Source organism: Pristiophorus japonicus, chromosome 9, assembly GCF_044704955.1.
Source record: "Pristiophorus japonicus isolate sPriJap1 chromosome 9, sPriJap1.hap1, whole genome shotgun sequence".
Lineage (NCBI taxonomy): Eukaryota > Metazoa > Chordata > Chondrichthyes > Pristiophoridae > Pristiophorus > Pristiophorus japonicus.
In genome coordinates, this window is record NC_091985.1 from 13,212,382 (window position 1) to 13,227,824 (window position 15,443).

At 48.9% G+C, this 15,443-nt stretch overlaps 1 protein-coding gene across 1 annotated transcript in view; it reads right to left on the reverse strand.

Moving 5' to 3' along the window:
- pex3 (peroxisomal biogenesis factor 3) overlaps positions 1-15,443 on the reverse strand; it is a 44,332-nt gene that overhangs the window by 10,377 nt on the left and 18,512 nt on the right. The window contains exons 6-8 of the mRNA XM_070889066.1: positions 10,885-10,951; positions 7,582-7,636; positions 4,024-4,189 (exon numbers count right to left, since the gene is read on the reverse strand). Coding sequence (XP_070745167.1) covers positions 4,024-4,189; positions 7,582-7,636; positions 10,885-10,951 — 288 coding nt within the window. The remainder of the gene's footprint in view (positions 1-4,023; positions 4,190-7,581; positions 7,637-10,884; positions 10,952-15,443) is intronic.

A 15,443-nucleotide genomic window follows, 5' to 3' on the forward strand; every position in this document is an offset into this window, starting at 1 on the left:
TACGTGTGAGTGAGGTTTATCAGTGGGAGATGGTACGTGTGAGTGAGGCTGGTCAGTGGGAGATGCTGTACCTGGGAGTGTGGTTTATCAGTGGGAGATGGTACGTGTGAGTGAGGTTGGTCAGTGGGAGATGGTACGTGTGAGTGAGGTTTATCAGTGGGAGATGGTACGTGTGAGTGAGGCTGGTCAGTGGGAGATGCTGTACCTGGGAGTGTGGTTTATCAGTGGGAGATGGTACGTGTGAGTGAGGTTGGTCAGTGGGAGATGGTACGTGTGAGTGAGGTTGGTCAGTGGGAGATGGTACGTGTGAGTGAGGTTGGTCAGTGGGAGATGGTACGTGTGAGTGAGGTTGGTCAGTGGGAGATGGTACGTGTGAGTGAGGCTGGTCAGTGGGAGATGCTGTACCTGGGAGTGTGGTTTATCAGTGGGAGATGGTACATGTGAGTGAGGCTGGTCAGTGGGAGATGGTACGTGTGAGTGAGGTTTATCAGTGGGAGATGGTACATGTGAGTGAGGCTGGTCAGTGGGAGATGGTACGTGTGAGTGAGGCTGGTCAGTGGCAGATGCTGTACCTGGGAGTGTGGTTTATCAGTGGGAGATGGTACATGTGAGTGAGGTTTATCAGTGGGAGATGGTACGTGTGAGTGAGGCTGGTCAGTGGAAGATGGTACATGTGAGTGAGGCTGGTCAGTGGGAGATGCTGTACCTGGGAGTGAGGTTTATCAGTGGGAGATGGTACATGTGAGTGGGGCTGGTCAGTTGGAAATGCTGTACCTGGTAGTGAGGTTCCCCATTGGGAGCTGCTGTTCCTGAGACTGAGGTTCCCCATTGGGAGATGTGTGAGGCTGCCCAGTAGGAAATGGATTTAAAGAACCATGAACATGTTTCCATCTCCTAATTGCTTGCTGTACCCAAGTCCCCAAGGCTGCACAACACTTCTCTACATGGCGCCTCTCCCACCTGGCCTTGGTGTGAGAACCAAGATTTGGGGAATAGTGTTGAGAAGGACAATCATATCCTAAGCTTCCCGTCACGCTCTAAAGCCTTATTTTTGAATTGGCGCAGTGACGACAGGGTCTTGTGCTATGGGTTAGGTTGGCTTGGCTGTACGGGACAGTATTGCGGAAACCTGACGTGGAGAAACTTCACATTTCCAGTGAGCCAGACGGCTGCAGTTCCGCACTCTCGTGTGCAAGGTGCAAAGACAGCCCCGTCCCAGAGGAACGAGAGCCTGGATGGCAATGCAACTGTGTTGCAGGTTTGCATAAAACAACACTGCAAGCTCCCGGTGCCAATGCACGGCGGCTGAGTTGGCAGGACGCAGGCCCAATCCAAATGGTTTTCAAACTCGAGGGGAGTGCAGGGATTGGGAAGCTGCACCTTGCACACGAGAGTGCGGAACTGCAGCCGTCTGGCTCACTGGAAATGTGAAGTTTCTTAACGTCAGATTTCCGCAATACTGTCCCGTACAGCCAAGCCAACCTAACCCATAGCACAAGACCCTGTCGTCACTGCGCCAATTCAAAAATAAGGCTTTAGAGCGTGACGGGAAGCTTAGGATATGATTGTCCTTCTCAACACTATTCCCCAAATCTTGGTTCTCACACCAAGGCCAGGTGGGAGAGGCACCATGTAGAGAAGTGTTGGGAAGCTGAGAAGTGGTACTGGGGGGTGGCGGGGGGGGGCGGAGGGGAGAAGGGGGAAAGCTCATTGCAACTATTTTTGGTCGAACAATAATCAAGTACCCCCTGATTAAAGGGGGGGCACTAAAACTGACAAAATAAACCAATTAAACTTTGACATTAATGGATCAAATTAAAACTTGGTTGCCGGGGGTGATGATGCACTCCAGTTCCTACGGTGCCCACCTCTCGCGGAAGGCCACAAGCGTACCGGTGGACACCGCGTGCTCCATCTCCAGGGACACCCTGGATCGGATATAACCGCGGAAGAGAGGCAGGCAGTCGGGCCAAACGACCCCCCCGACCGCCCGCTGCCTGGACCGGTTAATGGCCACCTTGGCCATTGCATCTCCTTACAGCTGGTTTCAGAGTAGAGGTAATGGAACTGATCACCCAACAGTGGCATATTGGGCACTGTGGTGTCATTAAAAGGGAAGAAATAAAAGTGACTTTGAGTTAAATGTCAGTGAGTCCATCCAGAGCCACACAGACCTGGAAGGACCAAGGACCAATCCTCGATAAGATGATCTCAGTGAGGGAGGGGGGGGGGGGGCGGGGGGAAATGCTACGATTGGGGATCAGTGCCTCCGAGTGAGGGAGGGGGAAAACTGGCTCATGGACTGCTAGCCAATCAGCCGCGCTGGAAGTCGGTGGCGGGTTGAGGTTTCACGGTGAGGTACACTACAGGCGAACAGCCTGTCGACAATTAACAACTCGGTCTAACAAATGAACAATGGCGAGTCGGGCGAGGGACCAGAGGAAGTGCCTCCCACGGACTCCAGGGCTGTACCCCAGCAAAGAGTCAGCGAGGGAGGAGAAGTGGCAAGAAAAAGAAGAGGGCTTTTCAGTACAACTGCGGCAATACGCTACAACAACAACTTGTATTTATATAGTGCCTTTAACATAGTGAAATGTCCCAAGGTGCTTCACAGGAGTATTATGGGACAATAAATTTGACACCGAGCCACAGAAGGAGAAATTAGAGCAGGTGACCAAGTTTTGGATCACCTCTTGTTTACGTAGGGTAGAATGTGGGAGGCCAGCCAGGAGTGCATTGGAATAGTCAAGTCTAGAGGTAACAAAGGCGTGGATGAGGACATCAGCGGTGGATGAGCTGAGGCAGGGGCGGAGACGGGCAATGTTACGGAGGTGGAAATAGGCGGTCTTAGTTATGCTGCAGATATGTGGTCAAAAGCTCATTTCAGGGTCAAATATGACACCAAGGTTGCGAACAGTCTGGTTCAGCCTCAGACAGAAGTTGAGGAGAGGGATGGAGTCGGTGGCTAGGGAACGGCGTTTGTGGTGGGGGGGTGGGGACTGAAAACAATGGGCCTGAAATCCCGGCCTCTGCGGGTCCGTACGGAGCGTGTATGGACCTGGGAAGGCCCCACAAAAGCTGTTTTTGGGCGCGCAATGCACATGCGCCGAAACCCGGCTTTTCCGATCTGTCAAGTTCTGGCGTGACAGATCCAACGCATCTCAGCAGCAAGGACATTCACGCGGGCAAGATTGTCCTGCGAATGTCCTTAAAACTCTTGAGCCTGGTAAAAGCAGGCACATAGCCTACTTTTATCAGTGTAAGAGTTTTAAAACATATAAAAATAAAATTTAAAATTAATTTTTATGTTAAAAACCCTGCACACTAAGGTAAGTTTATTTTAAATCCGAATTACAAAACTTTTTTTTTTTTAAATCGGAAAAATGTATTTTTTTTTCTAACATTTATTAACTTTAATTTAAATCAATGTTAAATATGTGAGGTGTGTTTTTTATTTTTTATGTTGTGTTTAGTGTGTGTTTTTTTTTCTCATTAATAGCAATGAGAACTCGTAGATACAGAGTTCTCATTGCTATTGATGAGAATACTGTGCCCGATTGGTTGTGCAGTCACACATGACTGCACCTTCTGAGTTCGAACGTCAAGGACGGAAAGGGAAGGGTGGGTAAAAGGTGGCCCCCACTGGAATCCCAGGCGACTCCCGGACCACCAGGTTAAGTTCGTTAAAAATTCTCGGGTCGGAGGTGTTCGTCCGAAAGAAGCCCCCGACCGCAATTTCAGGCCAATGGCTTCGGTCTTCCCGATATTCAAATGGAGAAAATTTCTGCTCATCCAGAACTGGATGTGGGACAAGCAGTCTGACAATTTTTTAGAGACTGTGGAGGGGGTCGAGAGAAGTGGCGGTGAGGTAGAGCTGGGTGCCGTCAGCGTACACGTGGAAACTGGTAGGCCGTGTTTTTTTGGGTGAAGTCACCGAGGGGCAGCAGGTAGATGAGCAATAGGATGGGGGCTACGCACATTATCCGAGTGCCACGCGCGCTCGCGTGCTGGGGCAAACTGTACCTGGGAGGCCAAGGTGTTCTCCTCGTCGGGGATTAAGTACCGGCACAGTGGGGAACGGGCGGCGACGGCCTCGGGCTCGGCCTGACTGCGGTGCTCCACCAGCTGCCGGATTTCACCCAGGTACCGCTCCAGCTCCAGCAGCGATACGCTCTGCTTCAGCGAGACACTGTGCGGGGGGGGGGGGGGGGGGGGGGGGGGAAACAGACTGGACGTGAACGCTCGCGCAGAGTCACACGCGCAACACACGGACCGGACCTTCATGATCACAAAGTGCAACATTGCAGGTGTATTACTTTGAACTGCAAAGTATTTGCGGCACTGAAACAAGCCATTCAACAACAACAACTTGTATTTATATAGCACCTTTAACGTAGTGAAATGTCCCAAGGCGCTTCACAGAAGTTTTAGGAGATAAAAAATTTGACACCAAGGCACATAAGGAGAACTTAGCCCAGGTGAGCAAAAAATTGCTCAAAGAGGTAGGTTTTAAGGTGCGTCTTAAAGGAGGAAAGAGAGGTGAAGAGGTTTAGGCAGGGAGTTCCAGAGCTTGGGGCCTAGGGAACAGAAGGCACGGCCACCAATGGTTGAGCGATTACAATCCGGGATGCTCAAGAGGGCGGAATTAGAGGAGTACAGACACCTCGGAGAGGTGTTGTGGGGCTGGAGGAGATTACAGAGATAGGGAGGGGCGAGGCCATGGAGGGATTTGAAAATAAGGATGAGAATTTTGAAATCGAGGCGTTGCTTAACCGGAAGCCAATGGCCCAACCTGTCTATGCTGGTGTTTATGCTCCACGTGAGCCCCCTCCCACCCCTCTTCATCTCACACTATCAGCATATCCTTCTATTCCTTTCTCCCTCATCTACTTATCGAGCCTCCCCTTAAATGCATCTAGGATATTCACCTCAACTACTCCCTGTCGTTGCAAGTTCCACATTTAACTACTCTCTAAATACAACTCTTTCTTTCTTTCTCTAGGCAAAGAAAGTTCCTTCTGAATTCCCTATTGGATTTATTCGTGACTATCTTATATTTATGGCCCTGAATTCTGGCCTCCCCCACAAGTGGAAACATCTTTTCTATATCTACTGTATCAAACCATTTCATAATTTGAAAGATCTCAAAGAAGTCAGCCCTCAGCCTTCTCTTTTCTGGAGAACAGAGCCCCAGCCTGTTCAATCTTTCTGAGAGTTACAATCTCTCAGTTCTGGTATCATCCTTATAAATCTTTCTCGCACCTTCTCCAGTGCCTCTATATCCATTTTATAATATGGTGACCCATTTCTCCAAGTGTGGTCTGACCAAGGTTCGATACAAGTTGAAACACAACTGCTCTGCTTTTCAGTTCCAATCCTCTAGAAATGAAGCCCAGTGCTCCGTTTGCATTCTTATGGCCTTGTTCACCTGCATTGCTACTTTTCATGATTTGTGACCCTGTACCCCTGTGGGTCGACGTTCCCTGCGAGTTGCACTTTGTTCTGCGCGGCCTGTCTCTTTAATGCGCGGTCCCTTTAAATTTCTGTGCTTGTGCGGCATTAACAATGTAAAAGCCAGAGCGCGGCCTGCGTGGGACCTTGCAGATTACAGTGCGGCCACGTGCGAGAGCACCTTAGTGGGAACATTGCTGTGGGTACATGAGCATCAATACTCTTTTGGAATGACCGCAAGACACACACAAGCACAGCGGTCTACAGGAGAGGGGACTGCAAGACTATTAGAAAAAAAAACATTTATGGTGAGGGTGATCTTTGACTTCCGTGAAGGGTTGCCAACTCTTATTGGACATATTCATGGAAGTTTCATCACGTGACCCTCTACCTCCATAAACCTCACCCAGTAAAACAGCCTTCCCCCACCCACCCCCACCATCTTCAATATTTTTTTTACAGCTGGTTAACAGAAAATGCAAAAGAACACAATTGTTTTTTTAAATGGCCCTATGCTGTTGCTCGCAGCGGTGTCCAGGACATTAATCTTTCAGTCCTGGAAACTCCAGGACAATCCTGGAGGGTTAGCAAGGCTACTTTCCGCTGGATTTGCCTTTCTCACTCCACCCAGGTGATGCTCGATGGCCCGGTGAGAAAGTGGAAATATACCGCAATTACATAGCACAGGAGGCCATTCGGCCTAGCGTGCCTGTGCTGGCTCTTTGAAAAAGCTATCCAATCAGTCCCACTCCCCTCTACTCTTTCCTCATAGCATGGCAAATTTTCAGAAGGACTGAAGGACTTGGCAGGAGTAGATCCTTCAACAAGCTCAAGAGAGTGAAATATCGTAACCACGAACACAGATAGCAAGGAGAGGGCATAAGATATATTCAAATTTCAAAAAAATGAAACACCCCCACTGTCCAAGGAGCTAACATTCTCCCCATCAACCCCTCCCCCCCAGTTCTTTTTAAATCTTTGCAACTTTTGCAGAGGGTGGTTAAAAAGTTGGATTTTCCAGTTACTGTAATTTTGATACTGTTGTTGGGAACATAGGAACAGGAGTAGTCCATTTAGCCCCTCGAGTCTGTTCTGCCCTTCAATAAGATTATGGCTTGGACACAAAATCCAGGCTGACACTCCAGCGCAGTGCCGAGGGAGTGCTGTGCTGTCGGAAGTGCCGTCTTTTGGACGAGATGTTAAACCGAGGCCCCCGTCTGCTCTCTCAGTGGACGTAAAAGATCCCATGACACTATTTCGAAGAAGAGCACGCGATAACTCCGGTGTCCTGGCCAATATTTCTCCCTCAACCAACATCACTAAAATGTAGATTATCTGGTCATTATCACATTGCAGTTTTGTGGGACCTTGTGTGCAAATTGGCTGTCGCATTTCCTCCATTACAAAAAAGTGATTACACTTCAAAAAATGTGTTCATGGGATGTGGACATCGTTGGCAAGGCCGGCATTTATTGCCCATCCCTAATTGCCCTGGAGAAGATGGTGGTGAGCCGCCTTCTTGAACCGCTGCAGTCCGTGTGGTGAAGATACTCCCACAGTAGGGGGTTCAAGAATTTTGACTCAGTGACAATGAGGATGGTGTCTGAGTTGGAGGGGATCGCGGAGGTGGTGGTGTTCCCGTGCCCTTGACCTTCTGGGTGGTGGAGCTCGTGGGTTTGGGAGGTGCTGCTGAAGAAACCTTGGCGAGTTCCATTGGCTTTAAGGTGCTTTGAGACATCCTGAGCACGTGACAGGCCCCATTTCAAAGCAAGTTCTTTCTTTCAAGTCTTATTAAAGAACCGGCAAGTGGAATATGCTGCAAACAGAGCGCGAGACTTGCAACCAACGTTCCCCCCAAAGTTGTGTGGCCACGTGAAGCCCAGCGCAGGCCGCTCACCAGCACCGCTGCCAGAAGAGATATCGCCGCAAATTTAGAAGGAACATTGCTTGAAACATCCATCTCCGCCACCGCTCCTCCCCTCTCCCGCATCCCACCCCTCCTCTCCACCTACCTCTCCTCCACCCCATCCCATCCTCTCCCCCCTTCCCCACCCCACCCTCTTCTCTCCCTTCCCCCCTCCCTCCCTCCCCCCACAGAAACGGAATATTGAGAGGCTCCATGTAATTCACCTTCCAATCACGTGCTGCACAGCTTTCTTCACCACTGTTATCAGTTCATTCAAACCTAAATGTGGGGGGGAAACAAAACAAAAATAGCTATAGTTAGAGACTCAAGTGTAGACTCAAAGGGTTTCCCTGTGCAGTCCACAGCTCTCCCAGTACCAGCAGCGCTGGCCAGGGTCAGGAAGCGGCTCCACTCTCGGTGGCGATGGCCACTCGCCCTCCCATGGCTGCTGCAGGAGTCACCGGCAGGGCTTCCGGCCCACCAAACGCGCAGAGCCGCTTTAACACCTTTGACCTCGGCGTGGCCTAAACCCGCTCCCCAAAATACTCTCGCAAATAAAGCAGAGCTGCAATGATGTCATAAGAATAAAAGAATTAGGAGCTGGAGTAGGCCATTCGGCCCCTCGAGCCGGCTCCACCATTCAATAAGGTCATGGCTGATCTTCTACCTCAACTCCACTTTCCTGCACTATCCCTCGATTTCCTTAATATCCAAAAATCTATCGATCTCTGTCTTGAATATACTCAAAGACTGAGCCTCCACAGCCCTCTGGGGTAGAGAATTCCAAAGATTCACCACCCTCTGAGTGAAGAAATGTCTCCTCATCTCAGTCCTAAATAGCCGACCCCTTAAGCCCTGGTTCTAGATTCCCCAGCCAGGGGGAAACATCCTCCCTACATCTACCCTGTCAAGCTCTGTACGAATTTTGTGTTTCAATGAGATCACCTCTCATTTTTCTAAACTCTAGAGAATATAGGCCTAGTCTACTCAATCTCTCCTCATAGGACAATCCCTCCATCCCAGGAATCAGTCTGGTGAACCCTCGTTGCACTCCCTCAATGGCAAGTATATCCTTCCTTAGGTAAGGAGACCAATACTGTACACAATACTCCAGGTGCGATCTCACGAGGGCCCTATATAATTGCAATAAGATGTCTTTACTCTTGTGCTCAAATCCTCTTGTAATAATATTGTAACACTGTGCACCGCCCCCCCACTAAGAGACAGTCATTGGTTGAGAAGCGTAGAGATTGAGTAGACTGGGCCTATATTCTCTGGAGCTTAGAAGAATGAGAGATGATCTCCTTAAAACATATAAGATTCTGAGGGGGATTGACGGTAGACACTGAGAGGCTGTTTTCCCTGGCTGGAGAAACTAGAACTAGGGGGCACATAGTTTCACAATAAATACCCTTTTAGGACTGTGGATGCTCAGTCGTTGAGTATATTCAAGACTGAGATCAATTGATTTTTGGGCACCAAGGGAATGAAGCGAGTTGGGGGGTCGGGCAGGAAAGTGGAGTTGAGGTCGAAGATCAGCCGCGATCTTTTTGAAATGGCAGAGCAGGTTCGAGGGGCTGAATGGCCAACTCTTTCCCTATTTCTTATGTTCAATGTGACTGCAGGTTTTAGGAGATTCTCATAAGTAGCACAGCTCACCATAAAAGTGGATCGTCATCATCCACTGCGTGGCCACACCCTATCGAACGGTGGAGAGCTCCAGCAGCAATTAGCTGCCTCTCTGCACCCAATCAACCCCCCCCCCCCCCGTCACTGAACCCAGACCTACGCGTGTGCATTCATAGAATCATACAGCACAGAAGGAGACCACTCGGCCTATCGTGTCGGTGCCGGCTCTCTGAAAGAGCTGTCCAGTTCGCCCCACCTTCCCCCCCCCCCACCCCCCCGGCCCCCCCCCCCCTGCTCTGCCCCCTTGGCCCTCCAATTTTTTTCCTTTTCAAGTATTTATCCAATTCCCTTTTGAAAAGTTACTACTGAATCTGCTTCCACCGCCCTTTCAGATCATAACGCGCTGCGTAAAAAAAATGTTTCCCCTCAGCTCCCCTCTGACACTTTTTGCCAATTATCTTAAACCTGCGTCCTCTGGGTTACCGACCCTCCAGCCAGTGGAAGCAGGATTCCTACACCAGACCTCCAGGTAACGTCTTCCAGCAAGCTCTCGTCCCACATCTCCAGTTTGCTCGGCTGCCAAAGTGATGGGATAGCTTACGACATGCACGCCAGCTTGTTGTTCAAGTCCAATTCTACATGCCAGGCTCACTGATCACCAGTAGCTTAATGCAGGTCCTCGTGTGAGGGGCTTTGGCATAGACACACTGCTCCTTCCTTCTCACTGATGTCCTACTGTATGCTGACCAATGCTACACAGAATAACTCCACACGGGGTCGAACCAAGGACTTACACACAAAAACATAAGAGCAGGAGTAGGCTATATGGCCCCTTGAGCATGTTCCGCCGTGCAACAAGATCATGGCTGAACTTCGACCTCAACTCCACTTTCCCACCCGTTCTCCATATCCCTCGATCCCCCTCGAGTCCAAACATCTATCGATCTCAGCCTTGAGCATACTCAACGACTCCACATTCGCAGCCCTTTGGGGCAGAGAATTTCAAAGATTCACAAACCCTCCGAGAGAAGAAATTCATCATCTCAGTCCTAAATGGCTGACTGACCCTTATCCTAGAATCATAGAATGGTTACAGCACAGAAGGAGGCCATTCAGCCCATGCCAGTTCTCCAAGAGCACTTTAGCTAGTCCCACTCTCCCGCCCTTTCACCATAGCCCTGCAAATCTCTTTCCTTCAGGTACTTATCCAATTCTCTTTTTAAACCCACAATTGAATCTGCCTCCACCACCCTTTCAGGCAGTGCATTCCAGATTCTAACCACTCGCTGCGTAAAAAAGTTTTTTCTCATGTTGCCTTTGGTTTTTCTTCCAAACACCTTAAATCTGTGTCCTCTGGTTCTCGACCCTTCCCCCAGTGGGAACAGTTTCTCTCTATCTACTCTGTCCAGACCCCCTCATGATTTTGAACATCTCCTATCAAATCTCCTCTCAACCTTCTCTGCTCCAAGGAGAACAGTCCCAGCATCTCCAGTCTATCCACGTAACTGAAGTCCTTCATCCCTGGAACCCTTCTTGTAAATCTTTTCTGCGCCCTCCCTCAGGCCTTCACATCCTTCCTAAAGTGCAATGCCCAGAATTGGACACAATACTCCAGTTGAGGCCGAACTAGTGTTTTATAAAGGTCCATCATAAATTCCTTGCTTTTGTATAGTTTATGAAGCCCAGGATCCTGTGTGCTTTCCTCTACCAGTTCACCAACCGTTCACCACCAGTTCATCCTGAGACTGTACCCCCTAGTTCCAGACTCTCCAGCCAGGGGAAACAACCCCTCAGCATCTATCCTGTCAAGCCCCTTCAGATACCGGCAGCATCATGCCTTTTGATTTGTACGCGAAGTAACCTGGAGCGTGACAAAGCAACGCAGCAAGCAAGCTTACCGTCTCCAAGGAGGTGCTGTATACTGGACAGGTACTGCTGTTGGACCTCGGGGGGAGCTAAAGGCGTCTGCGGCAGAAACAGAATACAAAGTGAGTGATCCAATAATACTGGCACACAACAGGCTGCAGCAGAACACATGTGCATTGTTAAAGAAAGACTTGGATTTATATTGCGCCTTTCATGACCACCGGACGTCTCAAAGCGCTTTACAGGCAATGAAATACCTTTGGAGCGCAGTCACTGTTGTAATGTAGGAAACGCGGCAGCCAATTTGTGCACAGCAAGCTCCCACAAACAGCAATGTGATAATGACCAGATAATCTGTTTTAGTGATGTTGATTGAGGGATTAAATATTGGCCGGGACACTGGGGATAACTCCCCTGCTCTTCTTCGAAATAGTGCCATGGGAGCAGGCGGCACCTCTGTTTAACGTCTCATCTGAAAGACGGCGCCTGCGACAGTGCAGCGCTCCCTCAGCACTGCACTGGGAGTGTCAGCCTAGATTTTTGTGCTCAAGTCCCTGGAGTGGGACTTGAACCCACAACCTTCTGACTCAGAGGCGAGTGCGCTGCCCACTGAGCCACAGCTGACACTGTTAAAGCACCTTACTGCATCTCTCAGAAACACCCTGACGTGCTCCACGTACAATCAGTCGCCTCTGAAGAGCGATGACTGCCGTTACGTGGGTGAATGTGGCAGACATTTTGCGCAAAGCAAGATCCCAAAAAACGAGACGAGTGACCGTTTCTGGGACTGTTGGTTGAGGGAGGGAGGGAGGGATGGTGGCCCCTTGCTCATCCAACTGGACAGGTAGACTCCAGGCTTGGTTTTAAAGTCTCATTTGAAGAATAAAGCAGCACTTTCCATGCCGGCTCAATGACGGACTCATGTTCCGGAATGGGACTCGAACGCAATGTTTCATATCATATTGAATGGCGGTGCAGGCTCGAAGGGCCGAATGACCTGCTCCTGCATCTATTTTCTATGTTTCCGTAAGTTGCTGGGGAGCGCGGCCGTGCAGCGATCTGTGACGGTACCGCGCAGGCCGCTCACAAGCTGTCCCGTTGAAGAGGCTGCGTTTCGCACATTTAAATAAACAGGCCACGCACCCACGGTAATATTTAGAGGGAAGTATTGCTTGAACCCACAACTCACGGACTCAAGAGTTGGGAGTGCTACTAACTGGAACTGATATGGGAATTATTGCCATCTAGTTGAGTCAGAGGGGGAGACACTGACATCTCGTGGTTGAATCTCTGCCTGTGTGTTATGTGACAAGTCTACTCAGTGTTCATCGAATTGTGGCTACAGTACTCTGGACTCCAGTGCCACCTTATGGCAGGATTAAAGTACTGCAGGGGTTATATTGTCTTCCTCCTCGCAAACTATAATACTTGACATAACACAAGAAATAGGAACAAGAGTAGACCATTCGGCCCCTCGAGTCTGCTCCACCATGCAATAAGGTCATGGCTGCTCCACTTCACTTTCCTGTCCATATCCCCATATCCCTCGATTCCCTTAATATCCAAAAATTGATCTATCTCAGCCTTGAATGAGAGGTGATCTTATTGAAACTTAAAAGATAATGAGGGGGCTCGACAGGGTGGATGCAGAGAGGACATTTCTACTCATAGGGGAAACTAAAACTAGAGGACATAGTCTTAGAATAAGGGACCACCCATTTAAAACTGAGGAGGAATTTCTTCTCTCAGAGAGTTGTACATCTGTGGAATTCTCTGCCCCAGAGAGCTGTGGAGGCTGGGTCATTGAATATATTTAAGGCGGAGATAGACAGATTTTTGAGCGATAAGGGAGTAAAGGATTGTGGGGAGTGGGCAAGGAAGTGGAGCTGGGTCCATGATCAGATCAGCCATGATCTTATTGAATGGCGGAGCAGGCTCGAGGGGCCAGTGGCCTACTCCTGGTTTTTATTTCTTATGTACCCGAAAAAAAGGTGAGGGAGGGAACCAGAGTAGGACTGGAACAAAGAATGTTCCACATACCCCACGAAAAGGCAGGCATAGCTAGGACCCATGCGGGTTCCCATAGCAACACCTTTAATTTGGAGGACGTGAGTGAAGTTAAAGGAGAAGCTGTTCAATGTGAGAACTAGTTCAGCTGGGTGGAGGAGGGTGATGGTGGATGAGGCCTGCTCGAGGAAGAAGCGGAGTGCCCTCGGGCCATCCTGGTGGGGGATGGAAGTGGCGAGGGATTGGACGTCTATGGTGAAAAGGAAACTGGAAACTTAAAGTATTTTTAACCAAAGTTCTAGCTATGGCAGTTATTGAATGATTCTTTCCTCAGATTGTCTTCAGGCACAGCACAATCTGAACATCTCTATTGCTTAAAGCACTTAAGATATTTTGTCTATTGTGAAAATTATATATCTGCTTTTTGAAGCACATATATAAGCCTTCCTTAAGTAAGGAGACCAAAACTGTACACATTACTCCAGGTGCAGTCTCACCAGTAAGATGTCTTTACTCTTATACTCCAATCCTCTTATAATAAAGGCCAACATACCATTTGAATTCTTAATTGCTTGCTGTACCTGTATGTTAACTTTCAGTGATTCGTGTACAAAGTCACCCAGGTCCCTCTGACCAGCTTTTCCCAATCTCTCACCATTTAAGAAATACTCGTGTTTTCTACTTTTCCTACCAAAGTGGATAACTTCACATTTCTCCACATTGTATTGCATTTGCCGTGTTCTTGCCCACTCACTTAGCCTGACCATATCTCCTTGAAGCCTCTTTGCATCCTCCTCACAACTTGCATTCCAACCTAGCTTTGTATCATCAGCAAACCTGGATATATTTGGTCCCCTCATCCAAATCATTGATATAGATATAGATATAAATTGTGAACAGCTGGGGCCCAAGCACCGATTTTTGCAGTACCCCGCTAGTTACAGCCTGCCAACCTGAAAATGACCCTGAAGGATTAATCGCGGTAGTGCAAAATTGCTGTGCTTGTATTTGTGTAATTAATGACAGAATGAGATAAGCAATTGCGAAAAGGTCACAAGATGATGAGCAAGAAAGAAACCAATAACACCAGACGCTGGCCGAAGATGAGGAAGTAAGCCCGGACAAAGGCGGAAAAAAAATTGTTGTGTCGACCTTTTTGCAATGACAGCTGGATAAGCAGTGACATGTGACCTTTGCGGTTTACGGCTTACGGCTTTAAATACTCATTTTTTGTAATCCCAAATTGGGTTGTAGCCTTTGCAACTCCCCTGGATCCTTGTATGTAATAAACCGTGTGTGTTTTCAAACTCTCTAACATAGTGTCGGAGTAGATTTATTTCTACCTCGGGGTTTTCCCCCCCAACAGTTTTGGCGCTGTGAGCAGGGTGTACCGGTAAGCCCTCCTGACCGAGACTCGAACGTACATCCCAGAAATTGGAACGTCGAACCGGCAGGCGTGAGGCTACCGGACACCCAACAAACAAAAGTGAGACTCGGAGAGGTTTGATAACAGACAGAGTGAGTAGAAATAAAGTAGAATATAAGTAAGATAAGTGGTGTGTAAGAGAAACGAGTGTCCCCGTCACTTCAATTGTCACAAACTATCTCAATCACCTAACTTGAGCCGGAATTAAGAGGGCAAATGGCCCACGTGATGGCCAAGGATGAAGGTCGAAGGGGACACCGGGAGGACAAAGTGATGGCGGAAACCTGTGAGTGACTGTGTGATACGCATGAACTGGTGTGAGAGTTGAGGGATAATCCCATCGCAATAAATAAGTGACGGAGTAGAAGGCCCGCGTGAAGAGACTCATTCACAGAGGAAGCGAGGGAAGGTCAGATCACATGATGGCGTCGGGGGAAGACCTTGAATGGGGGCCGGGAGGGTCTCTGAGTAGGTTCTATGCAGACGACCAGAAGGGCTTAATAGATAAAATGATTAAAGATGGGTGGGATCCCTCGGCTGTCCCCAAGGAGCAAAAGAATTGGTGGGAGAAACAGACACAGAAAAAGGCAAAGAAAGCCAGAGTACTTTTAGTATATTAGTTATGTGTGTTACAAAGTAAAACCAAACAATTAGTAGAGAAAAGTAAGGAGACAGAAGCCGAGAGTAAGAAATGGAGAAACCGGCAAGTGAGGGGGATCAGATTATGACCTCCCTCCGACTTATGTTGCCACAGTAGCGGCCTCGGCTCCTCCCTTTGATGAGGAGACCGAGATGGAAGGGTCAAATTCAGTAAATACAGAAAGGGCAGCCCCTCTTAGGGTAACAGGGAACCCCCAGTATCAATACTACACTTTCACCCCCACAGAGAAACAAATGATGAATCAGGATTTGGGGAGTCTACAACCATGGAAGAGAAACACAGAATTTTGGCAAAAGTTAGAAGAATTGTATGAGACCCACGATATTCATGAGCGAGATGTCCACCAAATAGCTCGGGCTAAGTGTCCAAAGGACCGGTGGACAGGGCTAGTACCCCCTCACAGTGACGGCACATGGATACCTGCCATGGGTGCCACAAGGGCACAACGGGACGCTACCAGAACAGGGTGCGTCCAGGCTGTACAGGTCTTAATGGGA